Consider the following 24,240-nt stretch of genomic DNA (forward strand, 5'->3'; position numbering starts at 1 on the left):
TGTAATGCAAATGAATTGCATCGTGTTGTAAGTGGCGTGAATTAAGGCTGCACGACATTGGAAAAACATGCGATATACTTCCTGAATATAGCGATAGATATTATTGCGATATTTAACATGTACCTAAAAAAAAATACTTTATTATCTACTGAATGTATAACATTTTTAATGCAGCAAAATAAGCAACCTTAATGTAATCTTAGTTAATTAATTGTAATTATCTCTTGATAATGTTCAACTATTGGATGGCCATGCACATTTTAGTTAGCGTCTGACTGGTCAAATTCAGATAAAATCATTTAAACTCCATATGAAATTTATTGCACGTCATTGCGATATGCATACTGCAAGGGCCAATACCGTGATAGTTTTCCGATATATTGTGCAGCCCTAGCGTGAATTATATCGTAATTAGAATGACATGCATCATATTGGAATTGGAGTCAATCGTATTGTATTATTTGGAATGATTTACATCACATTTCATTTTTATTCATTATTTGGCGTAAATCATATCGTAATCGGTGTAATGTAGAGGGATCAACAACCTTTTTAAAACTATTACTTGGGTAATGACTTATGTGAAGGGCTACCAGTTTGATAGTTGAAATATTTGCTCAAATTACTGTTAATCAGCATATTATGTTATGAATAATGGCATTCAAATTTGTTAAACATGTTAAAAATTCCACACGATAAATATAGCAAGCTTCATATTAGGGGTGTTTCGATTCGGCGATATATCGCGATACTACATCGCGTGATTTTCGAATCGATTCAATTAAAAAAAAAAATAGATTTTTATTTTTATTTTTTTTATTTTTTTTAAGAGCTCAGAATTGTTCATTCGGTAGTCTTACCGATTCAACGTCTTATCATTGCCTTTTTTTTTTTTTTTTTGTGTGTGTGAATCGATTTTTAAACTTCCATTTTTAATGGAAAAATATTCAACAAAACGTCTGACTTCGGGTTAGGATTCACACCTTGAGCATGGAAGAATGTTATATGAACGGAACATTAAGCCGTAATATTTTATTTTAATGCTGTTCAAACATGAAACAGATTACAACCTCTATAAGACTGAAATTTCAGATAAATAAATAATACATTTTCATATAAATTTTACACTCTACAAGCTTACTGATTAGTATTTTCTAAATTTGAATGAAAAAAAAATCGCAACAATCGACTTATAAATTCGTATCGGGATTAATCGGTATCGAATCGAATCGTGACCTGTGAATCGTGATACGAATCGAATCGTCAGGTACTAGGCAATTCACACCCCTACTTCATATAATTATTTTGCCGCTCGAGTGAAGTGCAAAAAATTGAGTCTGTTAATAAAATGCCCTCACGTGTGGGAAAGGAGAGCCACAGTCACACACAAATACAAAATGAGAACACTCACAAGGAGTGACTCGAGCTCCTGATGTCACTCACTAGTAGGCCACGCCCCTTAAAGTCAAAGTAATACCACTTTATGACATTTGTTTAATTTCCTTACGCTGTTCATACTATAGAGTATATGTGCGCCGTGTTTTTACTTTGTGGCGTCCCCCTCCCTTGTGTTGCGGTGGCCATGCTTGTCTTGCATGCATTATTGATGCAGCGGGCGGAATGCAGGTGGGGCGACCCAGGAGAGGCTGCCGGCCAGCCGGCGCTGGCTGATCAAGGCAACAGAGGCGGCCTGGCAAGCAGCTGTTTGTGTCGCACTGCAGCGGCGCGCCACCTTTTTTGTGTACTAGCGCCGCCGCGGCGGGCCCCTGTTCAGCCAACGAATCCACATGCGCGCACTCATTGCCGTGACAATGTAAATGCGTGTTTACTGTCAGCCACACGCACGCGATTATTGCTGCGTTGCCGTGTTAAAATACAGCGGTGAATGAAATGAATGGAAATGCCACGAGCGCATTCCCAAAATAAATAAGTAAATAATTAAATAAATACTGTAAAAAGACACCCAGCCCTCTATAATATTGTACTTGTGCTACCAAAACCACACAGTAATAACATTATTACATAAAATATGAAGAATTAAACGTTTGTTGTCACATTTACTGCTTCAATCCCATTGACATTGTGCTGCTCCCTGTGTACAATCATCAAAATCAAAGGCCTTTACCTTCAAAATTGGCAACCCTGGTGAAAATTCAGCCTCAGAGACCTTCATTTATCTTAGCCGCCTTATATGGACATATGTGGATGTCCGATGACATGATTCTGAATGCATATCTGTAACGTGAAATCCTCCGAAAGGGTGCGGAGCGGCAGGTTGAGCGGACGTGCGGGCATCCAGAAATGCTTCTTGCATCACGTGTGGTGTGAAATGTGATATTAGGATCGAAATGGACTGGCATTATGCTGTGAATGATGCTCTTATGAGAGGATCACACCAATTTCACTTCAAATGGACACGATTCATTCATTGGCTGGCGCGACACAGGCATCGGAAGTCACACACTGCCCCCCAGTGGTACAAACGACTCACAGCTAATAAATCACTGCTCCACAGTGGCAAGGGAAGACAGTTTTTTTTTTCTTCCTTTTTTTTTTGAACATTTTGATTTTTTTTTTTCTAAGATATTATGGAACGTATTTAAAAAAAAATGTTTTTATCAATGTTTTAACTTTTTTTTTTCAAAGACATAAAATTTAATATTTTTAAGGAAGGTTTTTAAGACAAACAGGTTTTAAAGATATTTTTAAAGACATTTCTTGAACTTTTAAGACATTGGATTTCTTTAAATCATGAGGAAAAAATTTTAAGACGTAATTTAATTTCAGCTAATAAATCCAGTTAAGTGTGTTTGTATTTTTTTGTTGATTATTTTTTTTTAAACAAATTATTTAAGATATGAGATATTTAAGATATTGTGGACCGTTTTTAAAGCATTTTAAATTTTTATAATAAAGAAAAATATTTACATTTTTTTTTTTTATGAGTGAAAATGGTTTCACTTTTCATCAGCAAAAGAAAAAAAATCTATGAAGAACACAAAAATAATTTCCAAAATGAAAATTGTGTGAACATTTAAATAAAATTTTTTAACATGTTATGAATTTTGAGCAACAGAAAAAAAATACATTTTATGAATATTGAAATATTTTTTGTTGTATTTTCTGAAAAGTGAAAAATCACACTGTGCAGAGACATAAATTAGATCAATAAAATGTAAAAAAAAAATAAAAATAAAAAAATAAAAATTAATAGAGCCTAATCAAAACAAGATTTTCACTCTGTGTGCAAGTGCATTTGTACCCTTGCTTTCAACATCGCATCTGAATGCATCCTGTAATTTGAGGCCCACGTTCATGCTTCCGAGTGAATTTGTGGGTGACGTTAGCGCGACGTGCGGTCATGTGGTCAGTCTCGGGGATCGGTCGCATCCACGCGGGTTAATGGACTTCCTGATTGAGGTGGAATTCCCGCCATTCCCTTCACCGGGATGGATTGAAAACGGTGGCTCCAGAACAGAAAAGAATCGTGCAGCTGTAAAGCTGGTCATCAGCGCTTATGAATGCCAATCAGATGCTAATGTTTCCCGATTGGATGCAGCCTTACGGAATGGAGATGTAATATGTTCCGCCTGTTAGCTGCGACGGGTCCGATTTTGACTCCGGACTGATTGTAATTAGGGATGTAACGATATCCAAACGTCACGATACGATCATACCACGATATGAAGGTCACGATACGATAATTATCACGATATTGTGGGGAGGTTGGTGATACGAATGAAAAGGTCACAAAATTGTTGAAAAAAAAAAAAAAAAAAAAAAAAAAGAGCTCCTATAAAAAAAACAAAAAAAAACAATATTGTGTTTTGAACATTACAGCAATGAAAAACGTAAAAATATAAATATAAAAATATATAAAAATAATATATATATATTGCGGCCCAATACAAGCACACATTGAGTTTAATCTGTTCAAAAGCATTATGTTCCCTTTCATCTAACCATTAGCGTAGATTTTAAACATAGAAGGGCCAAAACATGCCTTGTGAAAATTAAATTGCACTATAAAACTAGCCACCAGGGGGTGCTAGAACTGCATAAGTGGAAATCAACCCGACCTTTTTAACAGATGTGCTGACGACATAGACGATATATTGTGGCAGTTTTAATATCGCGATATTGCCATTATCGTTACATCTCTAATTGTGCTAACAAAATTAATGCTTGTTATTGATATGTTTAAAGTATATCAACTAATCATTTCAGTTCTTCTGAATTTGTTTGTTTAAAAAAAAAATAGAAAAAGTTGCTCAAAAAAAAGTATGGTAGTTTGTTTTTTTAAGTTGCAACTTGAGTGAAACTTTTCATGAGAAAAGTTAGAATCTTTGAAGATAAAATTATATTTTTGTATAAAAGGTTGTTGAAAAAATCCTCAACAATAAGTTGTAATTTCTTTGTTTTTTAACAAAATAATTTTGTAGTTTGACATAAAAAGTCAGATTTTTTTTTTTCCCCCCAAACAAAGTGGTAAGAAATGTAAGCTTGATCAGAACCTTGGTGCACTAAAATTAAGTGTACCGCTGCTTTGAAACACTTCAACTAAAATGTGACGTCAAACATGGCGGATGTGAACATTTTGTGTGCGAAAGCGTCGGCATCGCTGGTGCAAAGTAAATGTAAGTGGAGCAAAGCGCCCAAAAGGGACCTGTCATCACATTGAGGCAAGCAAAAAATAAACATTTGTCGAGTGCGAGCCAAGAATTGATCGTTGAGTCTTTGGGTGAGGGCGGGGGTTGGCGGGAGAGGAGGAGGGTGCTACGCGGTAGCCCGCCGAGCTTGGCCCGAGGCTGTAGCTTAGTGCCGCTTTTATACATAGTTTATTTGTACCTGTTTCTCGGACCGCTGCCGTATTGCCTGTTCCCCCGTCTGCCCCCGCCCGAGCCGCTCGCCTTTCAACGCGCCAGCTTGTGAATAAAACAAAGCGCTTGGCTTACTGCTGTATAATGCACCGCCTCGCCATTGGACATCAATTGACAAGACGCGTGCGCCCCCTCCAGGATTGGAATGTGGGGGGGGGGGGGGGGGGGGGGACTCTGGAATGGACCGCCACCAGATCTGTAGAAAGGGTTACGGTAGCGGGGTTAGGATTTTAAATATTTCATGGCCCCTCCGAGCACAAAAAGACTACGAAAGTCACAGAGCGAGCTGGTTTGGAGGTCAACGCTCGTTCAAGGTCACGCAAAGCCTTCTGGGGAGAACACCTTCAAAGACTGAACTGGTTCGTCAATGGCGCAGTTCCAAGCTAACATGCTAAACTTTGCAGCGCCAACTGAGAGATGAACAGGCGCCAAAAGTAAAGAAGTTGCAAGAAGAACAGAGGTGTGAGATTTACAAAATAAAGTCAGATTCTTTTTTTTCTACATTTATGTCAATTATGATTCCTTATTTGTTTTAAGTTAATTTTGAAGATACAAAACAATTAATAAAACAAAACTTGAAAAACACATACAAAATTTTTTATTTTTTTTTTTAGATAAGTAATTTTAGGATGAAAATAAACAATAAACATGAAAACAGGCAAATTTTGTTGTTCATTAATTAGAGAAAAAAATAAATCAGAAAAAAATAAATCAGAAAAAAATCTCTAAGTTACGAATTCCCCCCCTAAAAAAATAAAAACAAAAACAAAGACTCTTGTTTTAAGATAATACAAACCCAAATTTTGTTCAGGGAAAATAAAAAAAATAATGTAACTTTTTTTTTTCTAGGTATTAAAAAAATTATTTTCTCTACAATATATTTTTTTTAATAATATTGTATTGTATAAGGTGGGAGAATGTTTAATTTTAGTCATTTTTGGGGGGTGAAATAATATTTTAGAAGAGATAAAAATCCTAATTATTAAAATAGTATTGTGGATTATTTTTATGTCATTTTTGTCTAGAAAAATAATTTAAAAAAATTAAAAGAATTTATTTATTTATTTATTTTTAAGAGAGGCAACCTCTCAAAATCAAGTCTGCTTAGAAAAAAAACATAAGATGTAGGGCAATATTAATAGACAAAAAGTCTGATTTCATAAGGAAGTCATATTTTCCAATACACAACTAAATATTTTTGAAAGAATGTAATCTTTTTTTTTTCTACTACTGAATAACGTTATTTTTTATTTACGTGAGCTATTTTACGTCCACATTTGAAATCTTTTGACCTCATATACAAGTTAGCTGGTCCATCTGTCCCTTCTACTATGCAGGTCCCATTCAGTGCTTTATGAACTTGCACACAAAAAGAGTGGCAAATTCCCACCCGCATCGGGAATGTTGAAAACACGACGACTGTTTGTGACAAAAGGAAACAGGAAGGCGGCGTGCCGAACAACAACAACCCCCACCCACCCCGCACGTGCAGAAATCTAAAATAAATACACCGGCTAAAGCAAACAAACTCTTGCTCATCAGTGACGGAGGGCTGCGTGCGGGATGGGGGGGGGGGCGGTGTCGCGTACCTGTCGTTGGCGACGTTAGCGGTTAATGAGACTGCGCTAGGCTGGGGTCACATCATATTTGTTGCCTGCCAGTCGCTTTGAACAGCAGCCATTTTACGAGTCGCTTTTTGATCAGAAAATCTGTCGGAATTGCAAATCGCATGTGAAACACAACCCTCACACACACGCACATGCACACACACACACATACACAATAGCTAGTAACCGCCCTCTCGTTTGTTTGTTTACACACACGCACACACTATGGATGCATTCACATATACGTCTAAATAAAAGTCAAATGTAATACATTTAAATTAGAAAGTATTTTTTCGGGATGAATCTTTTTTTTTCTTTTTACAAGAAAACAAGCAAGGGTCCTTTCAAAGAAAAAGAAAAAAAAACAGAAATGGAGTTGGAATTTTAAAAAGGTCTTATTTGAGAGAAAAGCTGTTTTGAAGAAAAATGTGGATGTTTCAGGATAAATACCCCCAGAATGAATCAAGGATTTTTATGAACTCTAAGTAACAAATTAATTCTTACAGGACATTTTTCATATTTATTTTCTCAATAAAAAAGTTTTAGTCATTTGTGATCAAATATATCTAAGCACGCCAACGTCTTCAAGAGTATTTTCTTCCCTAATCAAAAAATTGTTTTTCACAGAAACAAACTCAAATTTTCTCAAAAGGAAAAAAAAAAAAGGTCATCCAACCCCCACCCCTAGGTTAAGGATAAAAAGTTTCAAAATTTAAAAAAATAAATAAATAAATAAAAAGTTACTAATGATAAAAGGGGAAAAAAAACAGTGTACAACTACTACATTGGAAAAAAAAAACCTATATTATGTTTTAAATCCAAATATGTACTTAATAATAATAAATACTAGATTAAAACAAATATTTGTGAAAAAAAAAAAAGTTGTAACGTGGTACATGGAATACAAGTTTTTTTTTTTTTTTTTCTCCCAGAGAACCCCCCCCCCCCCTCCCCCCAACACAAAAGCCAAACGTAGCATGTGTTTGTGTTGTAATGACGAGCCGCCCCTGGCGTCCAGCGTGCCGTCACGAGGGAGCGCCTCCTTCCCCTCCATGAAAATGAAAATGAGGCCATTGGCATTTCAAAGAGAATGGGCGCGGGCTCCTGATCACAGCGGTCGGACCCCCCGCCCTCGACACGTCCACGGTACCCCCCCCCAACCCCCGGCACCACCGTGGCGACAGCATGAATGAATGTATGTAATGTTCCAGGGCGCCACTGCTGAGGCTTCTTCCCTCGTGAAACATTGAAACGTTGCTTTTTTTTCTGTCAAGGGGGTTTCTGGGGTCTCATGGTGGGGAGGGGTCATCTGATGGGACTGGGAGGAGGTGTGTTCAGTCCACATCAAAGGCTGCCACCAAGCAAGACTTGAAACCCTACTTTGATACCCTAACCTAGACTTGACAACAAAATTTGAGAAATGCAAAGTATCTGCTCTTTCATCTAAGTACTTTCGCCACCTCTGCTTGTCAGCTAGCATCTGAGTTAGCATCGAAACTAATCGCCGCCGTCCCTGCTCGGCCTTTCATCCTCCTCCACTCGTGCATGAAAAATTCATCCAGGACCCGCAGAAATATTGCTTGCCGCAGAGCGAAGTCATATCGCACTGAAACATTGATGCGGCCTTTAATTACTTTGATTGCTGGCACATTACAGCGTAAATACACAATAAATGACTTGATGCAATATTGATCTGCCCTTTTTCTCAACTCGCTCCCATCAAACAAACACAGAGATAATAGACGAGAATTATAGATGGCAGAATTGGAGGACATTTTCTGTCTCCCCCATTAAATGTCAAGTAATCTATGCACAAAATACAGAAAAATGCAATAGTTTTTTTTTTTTTTTTTTTTTGTCCTGAGATAAAATGCAATCGTTGCTTTCATAAAAGTTATCCCTGAATATTACTGTAAATGCTCTGAAGTGGAGTCGCAATTGCAACATAAACACAACATTGTTCCTGAAGAGCTACATACATGTATGCAGTACACAACGGTATGTACAGTAGGGCCCCATGTCCCACACAGTACTGTTATCTAAATGGTACTAAATTAGCATACGCAGTACTACTTAAGACGATACGCGCCTCGAATATATTCAGTGCATTGAGGAAGTGCGAGAGAGCTCGCACGTGTTTGCCGGCTACGCGGCTAACAGTTGAAGCGAGCGATATTACGCATCGATCGGCGGTCGCTCCTTCAAAGCTGCGAGAGCATCGATCATCTCCTAAGTGGAGTCATTAACATACACGCTGTTAACAAGCGGAGCCGCGGTTGTAGCGCGTCCGGGCATCAAGACAGCCATCGACACGCGCGCTTAGCGGCTAAACTCGCACTCTCGCCTAGTGGATCATGCGTAGCTGCCAACCTTTTTACTTCAGCGTGAGAGCGCGCCCATCACAAATTCAGAAGGCAAACGGAGGGGAAAAGGATCTAACAAGCTCTGCCCAACTCAAACCTTTAGACTCTACGCAAACAAAAATGACCAGAATAACCCCGCAGACCGCTAAAAGCATCACTACGCCCGCTAAAAGGAGCTTTTAGCAACAAACGGGCTGCGAAGGCTTGGAAATGGGCTTGCTAGCATCTTGCAAAAAAGACAAGATAGGATTCAGGATTACTTAGATTACTGCATAGGATACACGGGTACCTAGGATACCACACCAAGAGCACTACATCCATCCATCCATTTTCTTGACCGCTTGCTCCTCACAAGGGTCGCAGGGGATGCTGGAGCCTATCCCAGTTGGCTTCGGACAGTAGGTGGGGTACACCCTGAACTGGTTGCCAGCTAATCGCAAGGTTCACATATATTTCATTGTCAAGAAATGTTTATGGTTGACTTCCACTTTTATGTTAATATTTAAATCTCAAGCATTGTCTTTTTTTTTTTTTACTCAAACAAAACTAAATGTTGCCTTGGGGGAAAAAAATACATTTAAAAATAAAAAATTTAATAACAATAAACCTGCCTTTGTTATTGTTCTACATTTGACACCAAAAAGAAAATTGAGCTTAATTGTAGCACATTCCTAGCATTTTATTGACGGGCTTATGAAATGACAGAATATTTCCTTACCACCTTGCAAATAAAACGTTCAACGCTTCCATGTAACCCCTGAACTATTGCATTGGATACATTACAAGATAGTAGGGGTGTCACGATTCGCCAACTCCACGATTCGATTTAAATTTCGATTTTGGGGTCACGATTCGATTTTTTTTTCGATTTTTTTTTTTTTTTTTTTTTTTTTCGCTCCCCCACTTTATAACACAGAGGCATATGCTTCTGTAGGCTAAGGCTAGTCTATGATCATTGGTTCTATTCATTGTACAGTAAATCTTATTTCAAAAGATCGGCTACATATAGGTGATGCAATTTCCATATTATTTTTGTGTAAATTTATGTAATATATGATAATTGACATTAGGCAGGAATGATCAAATTCAAAGAATTTATTTACAATATAAAGTTAACCGTCTTGTTCTTACTGAAGTGTAAAATAAAAAATAAAAAAACAAAAACAAAAAGTCACAGTGGGTGCCTGCCATCTATTGACTGTTTTTGGTTACAACAGTGTGCTGTGCGTTCCTCTTAAAATAATGTGCAATGTGCAACAACAACAAAAAATATATTGTATCCAAAGTCATGGAACAAATACAGCCTGAACAAACTATATCCCAACATTTACAGTTGCTGGGCATACTGTAGCGTGGTTCAAGTACACTAATTAAATGTTTGAATCCAGCGTTTTCCAAGGCTGCAGGTCTGCTGCTATAAATAGACCTATGGATCTGGCGTTTCGCGCGAGCTGAAGTGTGTGGAAGTTTCACTGTAAATGAGGATGAAATAGTTGGTTGGACCGTTGTTTTCCCACTTCTAGTTGAATTTGATAAATCTAAATCTTTGTGATGCCTGCGTAAATGTCCCGTCATGTTTGTCGTGTTTCCCGTTGTTACGGCTGGCGGCTCGGGCCCGCCGCCGGCTCCGCTCCCCTAGTATGTATGTGTGTGTTTGTGTCGGCTGGTGCCCGTATAATGGTACTTCAGTTTGAATGCGCCAGCGCGACACTCTGATTGGAGGACTGTGCCAGCGCGACACTCCGATTGGACGACTGTGCCAGCGCGACACTCCGATTGGACGACTGTGCCAGCGCGACGCTATTGTGTATCCGTGTATTATACCCCTATTGGTTATTGTTGTTTCTCCTCCGTTCTGTCAGTTCTGTCAAATGCGGTTATTATTTGTTCACCTTCCACTTTCACTCCCTTGTCAAACCCCTGCCTGAAATTTCAATTAAAACTACTCAGATGTTAAAGTCGACCCGTGTTTATCTACTCTATATTTTCTGTTATTGTGTTACTTCCCTTCCCCTTGACGAGCCGGGCGTAACACCGTGGCCGAGTACAGTACGCGCACATAGCATATCTTGCAACTGTGGTCTTTTTATCGACAACGTGAACGTTGTCGACATAACTCACCGGGAACGCAAAATGTTTCCAAACTGGTGACGAGAGAAGCGGGAGCGGCTTGAAGCACCATTGCTGTGTCTGTCCGCGCTTGCCATCATGACTGCAGGAGAAGTCAGCTAACAAGTGCCGTTAGCTAGTAGCTGAATGGCTGCGTCTCATTTGCTTTCCTGGGAGGTGGCGGTGGCGGCGGTGGCGGCGGGCGCGGGGGGGGGGGCATCGAATCGTGTGTCCTCTCTTCTATTTCGATGCTCGAAATCGTGACGTAATTTCGATCGATTTCGATAAAAAATCGAAATCGTGACACCCTTACAAGATGGCATGCGGGACTGTAGTGAAGAGTACTACAAAAGGACAGCGTACTAGCTAGTGTGCTGCACTTGATGAAGTGAGTCCCAGTGTTTGATAGAAGGCCGTTGAGTTTGCCAATACGACTTGAATAATTTAAGCTCTGCAGAGGTTTTAAGCATCCAATCGTTGCGTCTGCTGACATCAGATCAGATCCTGAGGGGCCGCCGCTATACTTCCTGTCCGGCTACATTACCCGCAAAAATATCAGCGGTAATATTTCCCGCCACGTGGATACAATTGTACTTGTAATTCTCCCGTTGTCTCCCGCTCCGAAACCATTACTTCCATAAATACGTCAACGTGATTCACGGCTCCTCCGAGGGCTAATTTAGGGCAGGGGGAAAAAAATAAAAAATAAATAAATAAATAAAAAGCATGCGCATTTATTAGCACGGAGTGAGGGAAATCCCGGGGTCGGCTCGCATCAGCCGCGATTTTCTCCTTCAAAGGCAGCGCTGATAGATGCGAGCGGATCGATATACGCGCCCCGCTCCCGAGGACGCAACGGCCTTCCCGGGATGAGTCGACCTCTTCCAAGGCCTTTAATTCCCGACGTTTAATCGCCCGCTGCTGAAATATTAATTGGCCTCTTTTTGTGCATGTGTGTGTTTGTCCATTCTTGTATACAGCCGCATCAATATTGTAAGGCTTAAATTTTTCAGTGCATTCGAGAAGTAAAATGGAAGTGTTTGTCCTCAAACACAGGATAGATTATCTTGGATTCAATATTATACAGTATAGAGTACCACACAGGACACAAGTTGCAGTACTATTTAAGATTAAGTACAACATATATGATTTAGTCCTACACATACATAGGATACTGCACTACTTGGATAAAGGGACTACAGCCAACGTAGTACTTAGATACATGTTAGATATTGTATTACTTAGGATACAGTACTACAAAGAATAGTATAGTACAAATTAGCGCAGTGGTGTCCAAACTACGGCCCGGGGGCCATTTGCTGCCCGCTGCCCATTTTTCAGTGGCCCGCGACATATGCTAAAAATGACATTTGACTCAAATAAAATAAACAAAACAAATGTTTGGAGATGGTCAAAGTAAGAAGGGAGGGTGTCGAAAAACACAGGTGCCATTAATGGTTATTTTAGTTAACTAAAACTAATAAAAAATAAAAAATAAACACACAAACTAAAATTCAAAAAACAATATTGTTACCGAAATAAAATAAAAACAAAAATAATTTTTAAGAAACGAAAAATAACTGAGACTACATTTTATGTTTACAAAACTAACTATAATTATAGCAAACGTCCTTTGTTTTAGTCTTTGGTAATTAATTTAATGCGTGAGCCTTTGGGGATGATTTTAAGTGTGATTTTTAGTACATTTATTTTGATATAAAACGGAATAATGACGTCTGAAAGTATGTCACGCAGAAGTGACGCCATCTAGCAGCAGCCAATAGAAAAGCACCTTCAGATGAGGTCGTTCCCATGGTGTTTTTGTAAATATTGCTCACAAGTAAAAAAAAATTCTAATACTGAAACTAAGAAACTAAACTAAAACTAAGCATTTTTTAAAGCACTAAACTAATAAAAACTAACAGAACCACCCTGAAAACTAATAAAAACTAACTAAATGAACATTTCCAAAACTATAACCCTACTGCCATATTAGAAATAAATTGGTTTATATACTGTAGCATTTTTCTAATATGCAAAAGCACAAATAAATTATTTGTACAATTTTTTCGGACTAAACACAATTTCTCTTCATAACATTATGTGGCCCTTGCGTCCTTCTGATTTTCTGGATGTGGCCCTCAAATGAAAAAGTTTGGACACCCCTGAATTTGAGTATCTATAGGATAGATCACTACTGATGGTAGATTACAGTACTACATTTAAAAAAAAAAAAAACATTCTCCAACCTTTTGTTTCCCATTTGTGCATTTGTCCATTCTCACTTCCAATCACATCACTATTGAAGGCTTAAATATTTCAGTGCATTCGAAGAGTAAAGTGGAAGTGATTGTCCTCACAAACACACACACACACACAATCCATCAAGCACTTTACCTGCGCGAGTGTTTCGGCATGTACCCGTGAGATGCCACTGATGGACCTTAGAGTTGCGACCGGCGGAGGGCGTTGCCTCCCAGGAGCGCACCTGCCCCGGTCACCTCCGTGTTCTCCGCGTGCCTGATCGCGGCTTTTTGACAATGACGAGCACCGCAAGGGCGGCAAAAGTGCTCTCGGCCCTCGGAGGGCAAACACAAAAGCTGCTGGTGGATGTGTAAATGCGTCGCCGCCTCACGGGAACGTGGCTTATTTTTTGTGTTATTTATTTTTTTATCCCAACCACACGTCACGTCAAAACCTCAATGCTAATGGCAACATAGTCAAAAGGTAAAAAGTTGGATGGCAGCCATGTTATGTTGTATTGTGTTGTTTGGTCATGTGTTGCTCTCAATATTGCTGGAAGAACTGTGTAGTGTGTAGAACTTTCGGCTATCTAGTATCAATTTCAAATACCAAGTACACAGAGAGAGTCACCTGAGGGCACGAGTTGTCTCAGCATTAAACTCAAACCTACACTAAAGATTCAAACATTTTAATATATTCTTTTTGATGTTTTGACATTTTTGTTCCAATGGAAAATGCAATTGTTTGGATAGCCAAGTCTAAGTCAAAGTTATTAGTTCAAGTAATTACTCAAAGTGCACTTGTGTCAAGTTCATAGCGGTTGATGTTCACAAACCTGCCACACGGAAGAGGTAGTGTCTTGAAGGTCCAGCTCCTTGGTAAAAGGAGACAGTCAGGCTCAGGAGATCAAGGGTGACTCGCCAGAATCCAGTTCTGGACTTGGTCAATGCTCATCAAAAAACTTCACCTGAATAAAACAAGGATATTACTGGATTGATCAAATATCTACTATTGTTTAGGCCATATAGGCTACTTAATATCAAAGCACTACTGTAACACAACTGTGAATCATGAAATTCAATTTCAACAGCAGTTTTCCTCTCTTGTTGAACATTTTAATCCCTTAACATATCAAGTATTTCTTAAAACATAAAAAATCATCTCTCTTTAACCAACACATCAATTTTAGCAATTGCAATTATGAACCAATTACATATATCCGGTACCCACTTGTCTTGTAGCTAGTTAGCACAGTTAACTTACCAAGACGCTTCTTAATAGCCTTCACCAGCCCCCGGCTCACAGAACTCCTACTCGCCTCTATTTTGTACACATCACAAAAGAGGGGGGGGGGGGGGGGGGGGGGAATAAATAAATATAAATTATATATATATATATATATATATATATATATATATATATATATATATATATATATATATATATATATTATCAACACAGTGTGACAAATGTTACCGTCATTGTCACTGGCATCCTGCTAAAGCTAGCGGTTAGCACCGATTAGCACATGAGGCGCTAGCGGTTAGCACGATAGGCTAACTCACCTAGACATGTCGAAACTGGAAAAAATGGTCAGAACTCCGGCACACCATCTCCAGCTCAGCTCCTGCTGACACACACAAGTGTTCACTGATATGTCACGGTCTCTTTTAATGGGTAAATCATTTAATTTTGGGTTAATGCACTCGGAGGTTTCTCTTAGGAATAACGCTCCATACACTCTGGACTGGGGGGGTGGTCTCCATTAATTTCTTAACAGGTGCACTTCTAGTGACTTGAATGCCTTTTCATGTCTCCGTTTCTTAAACAAACAAAATATGTGTACATAAAATATAATAAGTATTATATTGGAACAATTGTTAGCATCTCATAAACAATATAGATAATGAACCAAATTCTTGAATGGGTTACAATGGCCTCACACCCTAATTTGTAATTTTGTCTTGAAACTGTCATTTAAAACTCTAACTCCAAATCTAACCTTGTCTTGAAAATAGAACAGCAAATCCAAACCCGAACCATTGTTTAAAACCCAAACTCATCCTTGAAACTCTAGCACTGGCTTGAAAACCTTGTTTGGAGCCCTAAATAAAGTTTGAAGCACTAATTTGGATCTCTATCTTCAAAATCAACCCTGGTGACACTTGTCTGAAACAACAATACTGGCTTCACACCCTGATTTGTAACCATAACTCCTACTTGAAACCATGATTGTTTGTTGACCCATGATGAACTTCCTGCTGTGTTACGTCAGCGGCTGTGAGAAAGTTGTTCTCTTCTAAACACTCTCTCCCTTCCATTCCAACACAACACATACGTCCTTGTGTTTGTATTCCAAAAGTGATGCTGGGCTGCCCCCTCTCTTTCATCCGAGTATTAAACATAACTTGCACCCTACCAAGATCTCTCCCACTGTGTTCAGGTCACATTGTTCTCGCGTGAGACATTTTTTTACCCCCTGACACGTTTGCGTCCACCCGGAGTACCCGTAACCTTCTAAAAGTCCATTTCAAGGCTTCTATCTAAAACTTATTATAGATTTTACCTGCGGCGGGGAAGGGTGGGGGAGCTTGCTGGGTCCTTGGCAATCCTACCTGAGAGACGAAGACAATAAAGAAGAAGCAAAAAGGATTTCAAGTATGCCGAGGAATGCGGGGCAAAGGAGTCCGGGTCGCGGCCCGGCCCGCTTGCTGAACCCAAGAGGATGCCGGGAAGAAATTGAGGCAGGCCCGTGAGGGATGAGGCTGAAGTTGGTGTCGCCAAAGTGGTTCCCTTTAGTGGTACGTCCAATGTTTTGCATGAAATATTTAAGTATGTTTTTAACATGTAGGTGTGTTTTTTTTTTGTTTTTTTTTTTTACTTTTATGTGCAATACATTTTAACTGAATGATTTAAGGCTGGGTTTTGTTTTTGTTTACATCGTTTTATATAAAGGGCGGTGTCAATGTTCACACTGTGCATAATGTTACTAACAATATCAAATGTTGGTCTTTTTTCAAATCTAGTAACCACTATCTTCCACTAGAGGGGACTCTTTTCCAAGGAATACATTTACATTGACTTGCACTTGGAGGTGTTTTTTTTTTTTTTTCCATAACTAAACATCTCATTTGAGTTTACGAAGATACATACAAACTACAACACATTTCTTCTTTTTTTCCATTTTTTTTAACAAGCTGAAGTAATTTATTTAAATACCACACTCAGTAGTACAAGATGTTTTGTCAGAGTAAAGCATCAAATAAGGAGAAAAAAAAAAAAGTGGCTTGTGTGAGAATCATCACATGGATTTTGGATATTTGGTCCCTTTGGTCAATGGTTGACCACATAGAACAGTGGAATGTGTAACCTTAACACAAATAGACCTTTTCACCTCTTCCCAAAACACACACACACACGAAGAAATATACATGCACCATACAGTACTATTATTCTTGTTCCCTTGCTTGTGGTCTTTATGATTTCAAGATTGTGTTTGTGCGTGCGTGTCAAAAGCACTAAAGATATACACAAATACACAAGCCACAACATTAAGTACACTAGAACAAGCCGTGACGTCAAATAGTGCCGACTTTTGGTGAACTTAAAAATTAAATACTGTATGTTTGTTATTGCTCTTGAAGGCTGCAGCGTTTCAATCATTTAGACCCACTTGCATAAATACAAAAATAGACTTTTGTAAATTTTCGTGCTAATACTGCAAGTGGGGGTAAAAAAAAAAAATGTAATGAAACATCACCAAAAAAACAAGGTAGGCTAATCGGTTTCATGAGGAAGCGCTCAGTTTTACAGGACTAAATAAAGATTGCATATTTAGAATGAGAAAAGTGAAAATAAAGCTGTCATCTTACCAGGATGGAAGTCTTATTATTATTAAGTTGAGGAGCAATCCATTCATAATATTAAAAGAAAAGTCACATTATTTAAAAAAAATAATAATTAAAGTGTACTTTTACAATAATTAAGTCAAACTTTTATGAGGACAAAAGAGTTTCTGTTCACAAAAAGCGAAGCTTTACAATAATAAAGTGTTTGTTTTACGAGAATTTGGTCAATGTTACTTTTTTTGTTTTTAGAAGTCTTAAAGCTACAAGAAACCCCATTGGCATCCATTTGAAAATTTCAAAATATTACAGTGAAGTCGTCATGGTACAAGAATAGTCACACTATTCTTTAAAAGAACACGTCAAAAAAATCTTCATTTTTATTATTTAAAAAAAAAAAAAAAGGCAAGCTTGGAACACTGGTGGGGACCACCAATTTTGTCAATATTACGACGAAGAAAAAAAAAAAAAGATACAATTTTGGGAGAGTAAACCTTATAAAATAAATCATGTTGAAATATCATATTTAGTAGGCCTACTATTAAGAGGAAATTAACTCCTAAAGTGTCCCTAATGTTGTGGCTATGTTCCTTAGTGCAGTACCGCAAATGATGGACATTTGTGGCACAAAGAGCTGCTCCGCTAATTCTTGTGCGTGAAAGGGAGCAACAGAAGCGGCAACATGAACGAAACGGACAGAAAAAAATCTTGCTTTTCTGATTTCTTTGTGAAAAACAAGACTTGAAAACATTCAACATAAAATGTCCACCAATGTATTACAAACATGGCAGAACTGGCCCTCTACACACACACTTTGGCGATTACGACGTCCCCCTTTGTGTCACTGATGCTAACGCTAAGTTGCTACATGCGTAAACACGAAGACATTAACATGGTGAGACAAACCCAGTGGTTTCGGTCCTGTTTTTCCAGTGCTTGAACTTTCACTTTGTACCTTTTGCACAGAGCTGTCACCGGCACAATACAACAGTTGAAAATTGGGGCCTGTGGTAACCAGCAGGGAGCGCCACCCTTGACTGACTGGTCTTAGAAATGAGTATAATTCTATTTGCAGAGTAGGAGTGGTGCCCCACCCCAAAGCCCCAAATACCCGTCGGCAGCCCTGGTAGTACCCCTGACAGCACTTATATGGCGGCATCAATGATGGTTCCCCTGGTGATACCCAAAAGAGAGCACCCCTGGTCACAGCTGCCAACATAACAGAAACCTTCTCTCTGGACCAGTAAAAAGTTGCTGACTAATTTCGGCTCTAGCTCCCATTTAGCTCTGGCTGTGCTTCTGCAAACTTGTACCTGGCCCATGAGCTACTGCATTAAAAAATAATAAAAAATAAAAAATAATGGTGACCTGATGCACTACAAGCTTTCCATCAGACACTTTTCCTATGCCAAAATATTTTCCTTTGAAACTTACTCATACCCCTTTCACACCATGCGGGTGCCGGTCACTAGCAGGGGCAGATGGGCCCTTAGAATAAAATATTTTCAACTTGCAGTATTAAAAGGGAAGTCAACATTTCTTGACAATAATATGTTATATGTAACCTCGCTAGTCTAAAACATGACATTCTGATTAATATCACATTTGCGAAATACGAATTATGAAGCAAAATCCAGCCGTTTTTACCCATCTCAGCGGGCGGCCATTTTGCCACTTGCTGTCGACTGAAGATGACATCACAGTTGCTCAGGCAACGACCAATCACAGCTCACCTGCTTTCTGAAGCTGAGTTGTGATTGGTTAGCTGTGATGTCATTTTCACTTGACATTTAAGGGCTGTATAGAAATATTATTATTCATATTTGTTTTTTTTTTGTTTTTGTTTTTTTTTTGGGGGGGGGGATGAGTTCCTCTTTCAAGTGTAGGCACACCTTTGTTTTGTTTTTGGTCTTCATGGAACCCCAAATACCTGACAGCACTCCTGACTGAGGAGTGTTCCCTTTGACGCTAGAGCCTGGCACCACTTTTGCCAAGAACCAGCGTTACCCGGCACCAGATCGCTGTGATAGGTCTACCAGGGGAATTCTACTTGGCCTGTAAGTTGCTGAATAAAAAAAAAAAGAAGAAGAAGAAACTGGTGCCCTATCACGCTACCGCACGTCCGTCAGACACCTGCAGCACCCGTTTGCGAAAGCGGCGCCAGATTCCTGGTTGATGATCTCCTTGACCTCCATGGGCAGCGAGTCAAAGAGGTGGTCCTCCACGACCAGGCAACCCCGACGCAGCAGCGGGCACTGGCCCAGCTGCACCGGTAGACGGTCCAGGCAGTTGCTCTTCAGCTCCAGGTGGGTCAGCTGCGCCAGCTGGCCGACCCTCTCCGGCAAGGCGGCGATGCAGTTGTGGCCCAGGCACAGCGTCCGCAGTTTGGTGCACTTGAAGAGCTGCTTGGGAACGACCTCCAGCTTGTTGTCGGTGATGGCGAAGTGCTGGAGGTTCTGCAGGAAGCCCACCTCCGGGGGAATGGCGGCGATGGAGTTGTGACTCAGGTCCAGGTGGCGTAGCTTGAGCAGGGTGAACAGGGAGCTGGGCAGACACTCGAGCTTGTTGTGCGACAGGTAGAGCGATTCCAGGTTCTTGACGTGGCTGATGGACAGCGGGATGGAGATGATCTTGTTGTGCCAGAGCTTGAGGCACGTCAGCCGCTTCAGGTGCTGGAAGCTGATGACCTCCTCGATGGTCCGGATGTGGTTGGACTTCAGGTCCAGCTCCTGAAGGTTGTTGAGGCTGAAGATGGCGTGCGGGATTCGCTCCAGCTCACAGTTGTGCAGCTCCAGCTCCGACAGGTTCATCATCTTCTTCAGGCTGTTGAGCACCAGGAGCTTGGTGCCGTCGTTGTGCACCACGAGCTTGACCAGGTGCGGCGACAGGTCAGTGATGTTGGTGGGGATCTTGGTGAGGTTGCTCTTCAGATGAAGGACCTTCAGATGACGCAGGTCCCTCAGAGACTCCAGTCCGATCATTTTGTTGTTCTCCGAGTTCAGGTTGCCCACCAGGTACAGCTCCTGCAAGTTCTTCAACAAGTACAGCCAGCTGGGGATCTCGGCCACGTCGGTGAACTTGACGTGAAGGCATCGCAGGTGATCCCGCAGGAAGATAAACGCCGTCTGCTCCACCTTGGCGGGACAATGGTAGAAGTGGAGCTCCTGCAGGTTGATCATCTGCGAGATCTTGGCTGTGATCCGGACCTCGGAGATGAGCTCCAGCTTGAGGATCTCCAAGTCGGTGAGGTCAAACACCGCGTCGGGAACGCCCGACAGCATGAAGAGGTGCAATTCCAGTTTGTCCTGAACGTTGCGGGTCACGTGCTGCCGGAGCTTCTCGAAGGTCCACTCGTGGTTCAGGCTGATCTCCCGCAGTTTGTTCTCGCTGACTTCCGACAGGAAGATGCCAAAGCGCTTGGAATAGAGCTGGTCGTACTGGTCGACCATGTGCAGCAGGAAGGCAAAGTCGTTCTTCACGTCGGGGATGTCGCTGAAGCTGCTCTCCTCGCGGACCTTCTCGAACGAGTACTCCTTGAGGGGACGGCGGAAGAGCCAGAAGAGCGTGTAGATGCAGATGACGCCGTAGACGCAGATGAGCGCGATGTAGCTCACCAGCAGCTTCTTCAGCATGAACGCCATGTTGTGCGTGCAGTGGAACTTCCTGTACCCAGTCAGGTGCTTGATTTCCGGCTCGCACATGTGGTGGAAGTCGATGGAGGCCACAAAGGTCATGGTGTAGCAAAGGATGACAATGAACTTCACAGTCTTGATGAGGGTCTGCAGGGCGTAGAGGCGGTAGATCAGGTCGCTGTCCTCCACGTGGGCGCGGAACTTTCGGACCTTCTCGAAGAGCGCTTTGGCTTGCTCGCCGTCCTTCTTGTCCAGGATGGTCATGGATGGCGCCTCGCTCACCAGCTTCTCGGCGGAGAAGGTGACGCTGGATTTGGGCAGCATGGGTGCCGACTGGTTGGGGCTGCCCTCCTCGCTGCTGGTGGAGAAATGCTTGTGTTGGGCCGAGGCCCCTGCCAGGCGCTGCTTGTTCTCTTCCGAGTCCTCGCACGCCGTCTCGGAAAGCGCTTTGGTGGTCCAGGGAGACTCGAAACACTTGCCCAGGATGGACACAAAGTGCTCGATCTTGGAGCTGGTGCGGGGATACTTGAACCAGAAGTTGCTGCTCACCATCAGGATGAGAGTGTGGATGAGCGCCAGGTAGGGAAAGTATTTGGAGTACCACGGAAGGGCGACGTGGTAGCACATCTGGTTGACAAAGACGTACTGCTGGAAATCCAGCTTGGTTCGGATCCCGGTGGGGGGCAGTGGCGGCGGCTGCGCCGGCAGTTGCTCGGCGGCCGCCATGAGGGGCGCCGCTTGCTCCCCCATGGCACTCTCCTTACTCCACAACCTGTCAGACACCTGAGTCGGTGGGGTCGGCACCTCGTCGGGGGCCGAGTCCAAGTCGGGCAGGCAGACCACCTGGTCCCGCGTCAGCTGCATGGTCCCGGCGAAGATGGCTAGCATGAGCATGACGATGCCAAGGTAGTCCATGAAGACGTCCCACCATGGTTTCAGGATGCGGTAAGTCGGCTGGATGTCGTTCAGGGAGGCGACTTCGGTGAGGGTGAACATTCCTACCGCAAAAAAAAAAAAAAGATGTTGGTAGCGGTTTGCACATCTGCCTTGCAGCAGGCAGGAGATGTGGGTTTGAATTTCCGTGTCGGTATGCTAGCTACTTCCTACTTCATGGAGGACAAAGCCACTTTACCAATGCCTGTCAGCAGTCGACACGGAATCGAATCTAAAAGATCAGGATTTAATCTAAAAAGATTCACTAGTGACAGCCGTAATCCGAGCAACATGAGGCTGGAAGCCACTTACACTAAATGTTTTCGCCAACACTGTAAAGGCGGAGGTGTGACTATCCTGCTTCATGGTCTTCCTTTTTGCTGCACATTAACCCGGCAGTACAAGTTGGTACACGTTTACAAAGGTTACCCAAACCAGACCGCTGACACATTCCTTCAACTCCCGCACGGACATGCTAATGCTAACGAGCCCATGCCTGTTGTGTGTAAATAAAGCTATCATACATATGCGTACGTGCGTTTTCCAAGAAGGTGCTATCATCAGGGCAGCAGCAGGGCCTTACAAATGGGATTTTATCAAATGAAGGCCTTAACTATCCTTTAAAATGACACAATGTGAATTTAGATCAACGTACACAACAGAAAATCACAAATATAATTGATAAATGCCTGAAAAGTTTGTAACATGAACCCACTCTTTGTGGTCACATTTAGTGAACATTTTACAAAGGTTGACATAAATAATTTCTTGTTTAATCGGAGTTTGGTTTTCTTAAAGCCACAAATGTTGCCTGTACATTACTAGACAATTTTTTTTTGCAACAAAGAGTTTCATTTCATTTGCTGTCCTAGTTACTAGGGGCGATTATGGGGGGAAAAATAATAATAAACTGAAAAACTGTTTGACTCGGGGAACTATTTATTGCACATTTATAAATGATGTTGGCTGCTGACCCTGTGAACTCTCTGCTCCTTTTGTTTTTATTTGAAATTAAAACAGAGATGTGTGAAAGTGTAATATTTCAATTATTTGGAATTGTTGGAAAAATTTACAGTAGAAAACAATAGGGAGTTACAGTATTTACTTGTTAATGTTTTCATTTATTTTTAAGACATACTGGTGTCCCTGGGAAGCCTCTATGAACTTTCTTTGAATTTGTAAAATAAATATGTATATTGACTAAGATTGACAAAGCTTTGGAATTTAGATGTTTTTGTTTTTTTTACTCCAATGCCAATATTTTTTCCCTTTCACTGAAATGAATATCTGAGCCCCATTAGTGGCCTCATTGGTATCATATCAGCCATTTAGGAAATTACAGCATGTAAAAATCTGCTCTTCTTTTCAGATTAAACTTTAATTTCTCCTCAATGTAGCTCTTTGATTTTGTTTGTACTTTACTGATTGTATATTAATATATTCATGAATGCTAATAAAGCAAGCTAGCTACAATAACGATGCATTATGTTGTCTACAGTATCTATTAAAATGTATAATGAGTTATAATAGGACGTTAATAGAACAAATACTCTCATGATCACATTTACTTAGGTGGAGATGTGTTCATTGGACAATGAGGAAGAGGTTCCCGCATGTCCGAGCTGTCATTAAACGCCGCACGCCTGCTTCCGCATTTGTTGGATTAAAAAAAACAAAAAAACACCATACACCGTCCTATTCAGCGCATTTGCCCCAATGTAGTTAGAACAATCAAAACACACAAAAACAATCAACTACCTGCTTCAAACAGCCCCCAACCGTAACCAAATGGGGTCAAATTCGACAGAAATGAGTCAAACGAACCTTAGCGGCGGTCTACTCGACGCGCGGTGTCGTCCTGCTACGCCACAACCGAGGCTGGTCGCCGGTCAGCCGTGTTCAAGCCGTCCATTCTTCCTGGTCGTGTCGCTGCCTCGTAGCTGTGCTCAGGCCGCCTCTAAGCGGCTTAGGGCAGCTCTGCTCCCCCCCTCCACCGCCTACCCGCTGTCCCGCCTCGCCTCGCCTCGCCGCGGATGGTCCGGTCCGGTTTGTTCCGCCGCTGCCGCCGGTCACGGGTGGCTGTGGGCGGCTGACGAGGTGGACTCTCGGCTGGGTGGAGGTTGAGGTGGCTGCGGTGGCGGCGGCGGTGGTGGTGTGTATGCGCGGATGTTCTGCTGCTGCTTTCCGCCTGTGGACGGCAGGTGGAAGCCGCGTGACGCCAAAAGCCCGCCACGCACAGGCACACAAGGGAGTGTCGAGCAACGACAGCTGGACCCAGATAGGAAGATAACAGCAAGGGGCTATCCAACAAGTGCAAAACGGAAAATAAGCCGACAAAAATTATTCTGGTATAAAAAAAAATAAAAATAAAAAAATAAAAAAACGTAAATCAAGAGCAAAGTATTTTTGTGCGTATTAATACAGTGGTGACTTAAGTTATGAGTTACTCGATTTAAGAGTTTTTCAACTTAGGAGCCCGCCCGATATTTTCACTATTTGTTTATTTGCGTTGACTTTCAAGCACTAGAATAAAGTGTAATTGCACATCCATTACAGTAGGTGGCAGTGGTGCCCTCATTGGCAGTGTGCAAGGGGTATTATTAGCGCCTATGCAGAGGTGTACTTAA

General features: G+C 41.3%; 2 protein-coding genes across 4 annotated transcripts in view; both read right to left on the bottom strand.

Annotated features, from left to right (window-relative positions):
- The window catches only part of tgfbr3 (transforming growth factor, beta receptor III), a 259,659-nt gene extending 243,730 nt beyond the window's left edge, over nt 1-15,929 (bottom strand). The window contains exons 1-4 of one of the 3 annotated variants that reach the window (XM_077533668.1): nt 15,770-15,929; nt 14,769-14,830; nt 14,467-14,523; nt 14,039-14,170 (exon numbers count right to left, since the gene is read on the bottom strand). The gene's annotated coding sequence lies outside the window, so the exon portion shown is untranslated. Of the gene's footprint in view, nt 1-14,038; nt 14,171-14,466; nt 14,524-14,768; nt 14,953-15,205; nt 15,352-15,769 lie in introns of those variants that run through there. The other 2 variants (XM_077533667.1, XR_013285283.1) reach the window with 2 other exon arrangements.
- A 1,222-nt stretch (nt 15,930-17,151) lies between these two features.
- On the bottom strand, nt 17,152-23,876 carry lrrc8db (leucine rich repeat containing 8 VRAC subunit Db). The gene is made up of 2 exons (XM_077534653.1): nt 23,438-23,876; nt 17,152-21,678 (listed from the first exon to the last, which is right to left on the bottom strand). Exon 2 carries the CDS (start codon nt 21,674-21,676, stop codon nt 19,160-19,162), a length of 2,517 nt encoding a protein of 838 aa, XP_077390779.1. The 5' UTR covers nt 21,677-21,678; nt 23,438-23,876; the 3' UTR covers nt 17,152-19,159.
- Between the last annotated feature and the right edge of the window lie 364 nt (nt 23,877-24,240).

The sequence above is a fragment of the Festucalex cinctus genome, chromosome 10, assembly GCF_051991245.1.
Source record: "Festucalex cinctus isolate MCC-2025b chromosome 10, RoL_Fcin_1.0, whole genome shotgun sequence".
NCBI classification, from domain to species: domain Eukaryota; kingdom Metazoa; phylum Chordata; class Actinopteri; order Syngnathiformes; family Syngnathidae; genus Festucalex; species Festucalex cinctus.

Bases quoted from the DNA above. Each gene is read 5' to 3' on its own strand.
- lrrc8db (XM_077534653.1), bottom strand. From the start codon at position 21,676: ATGTTCACCCTCACCGAAGTCGCCTCCCTGAACGACATCCAGCCGACT.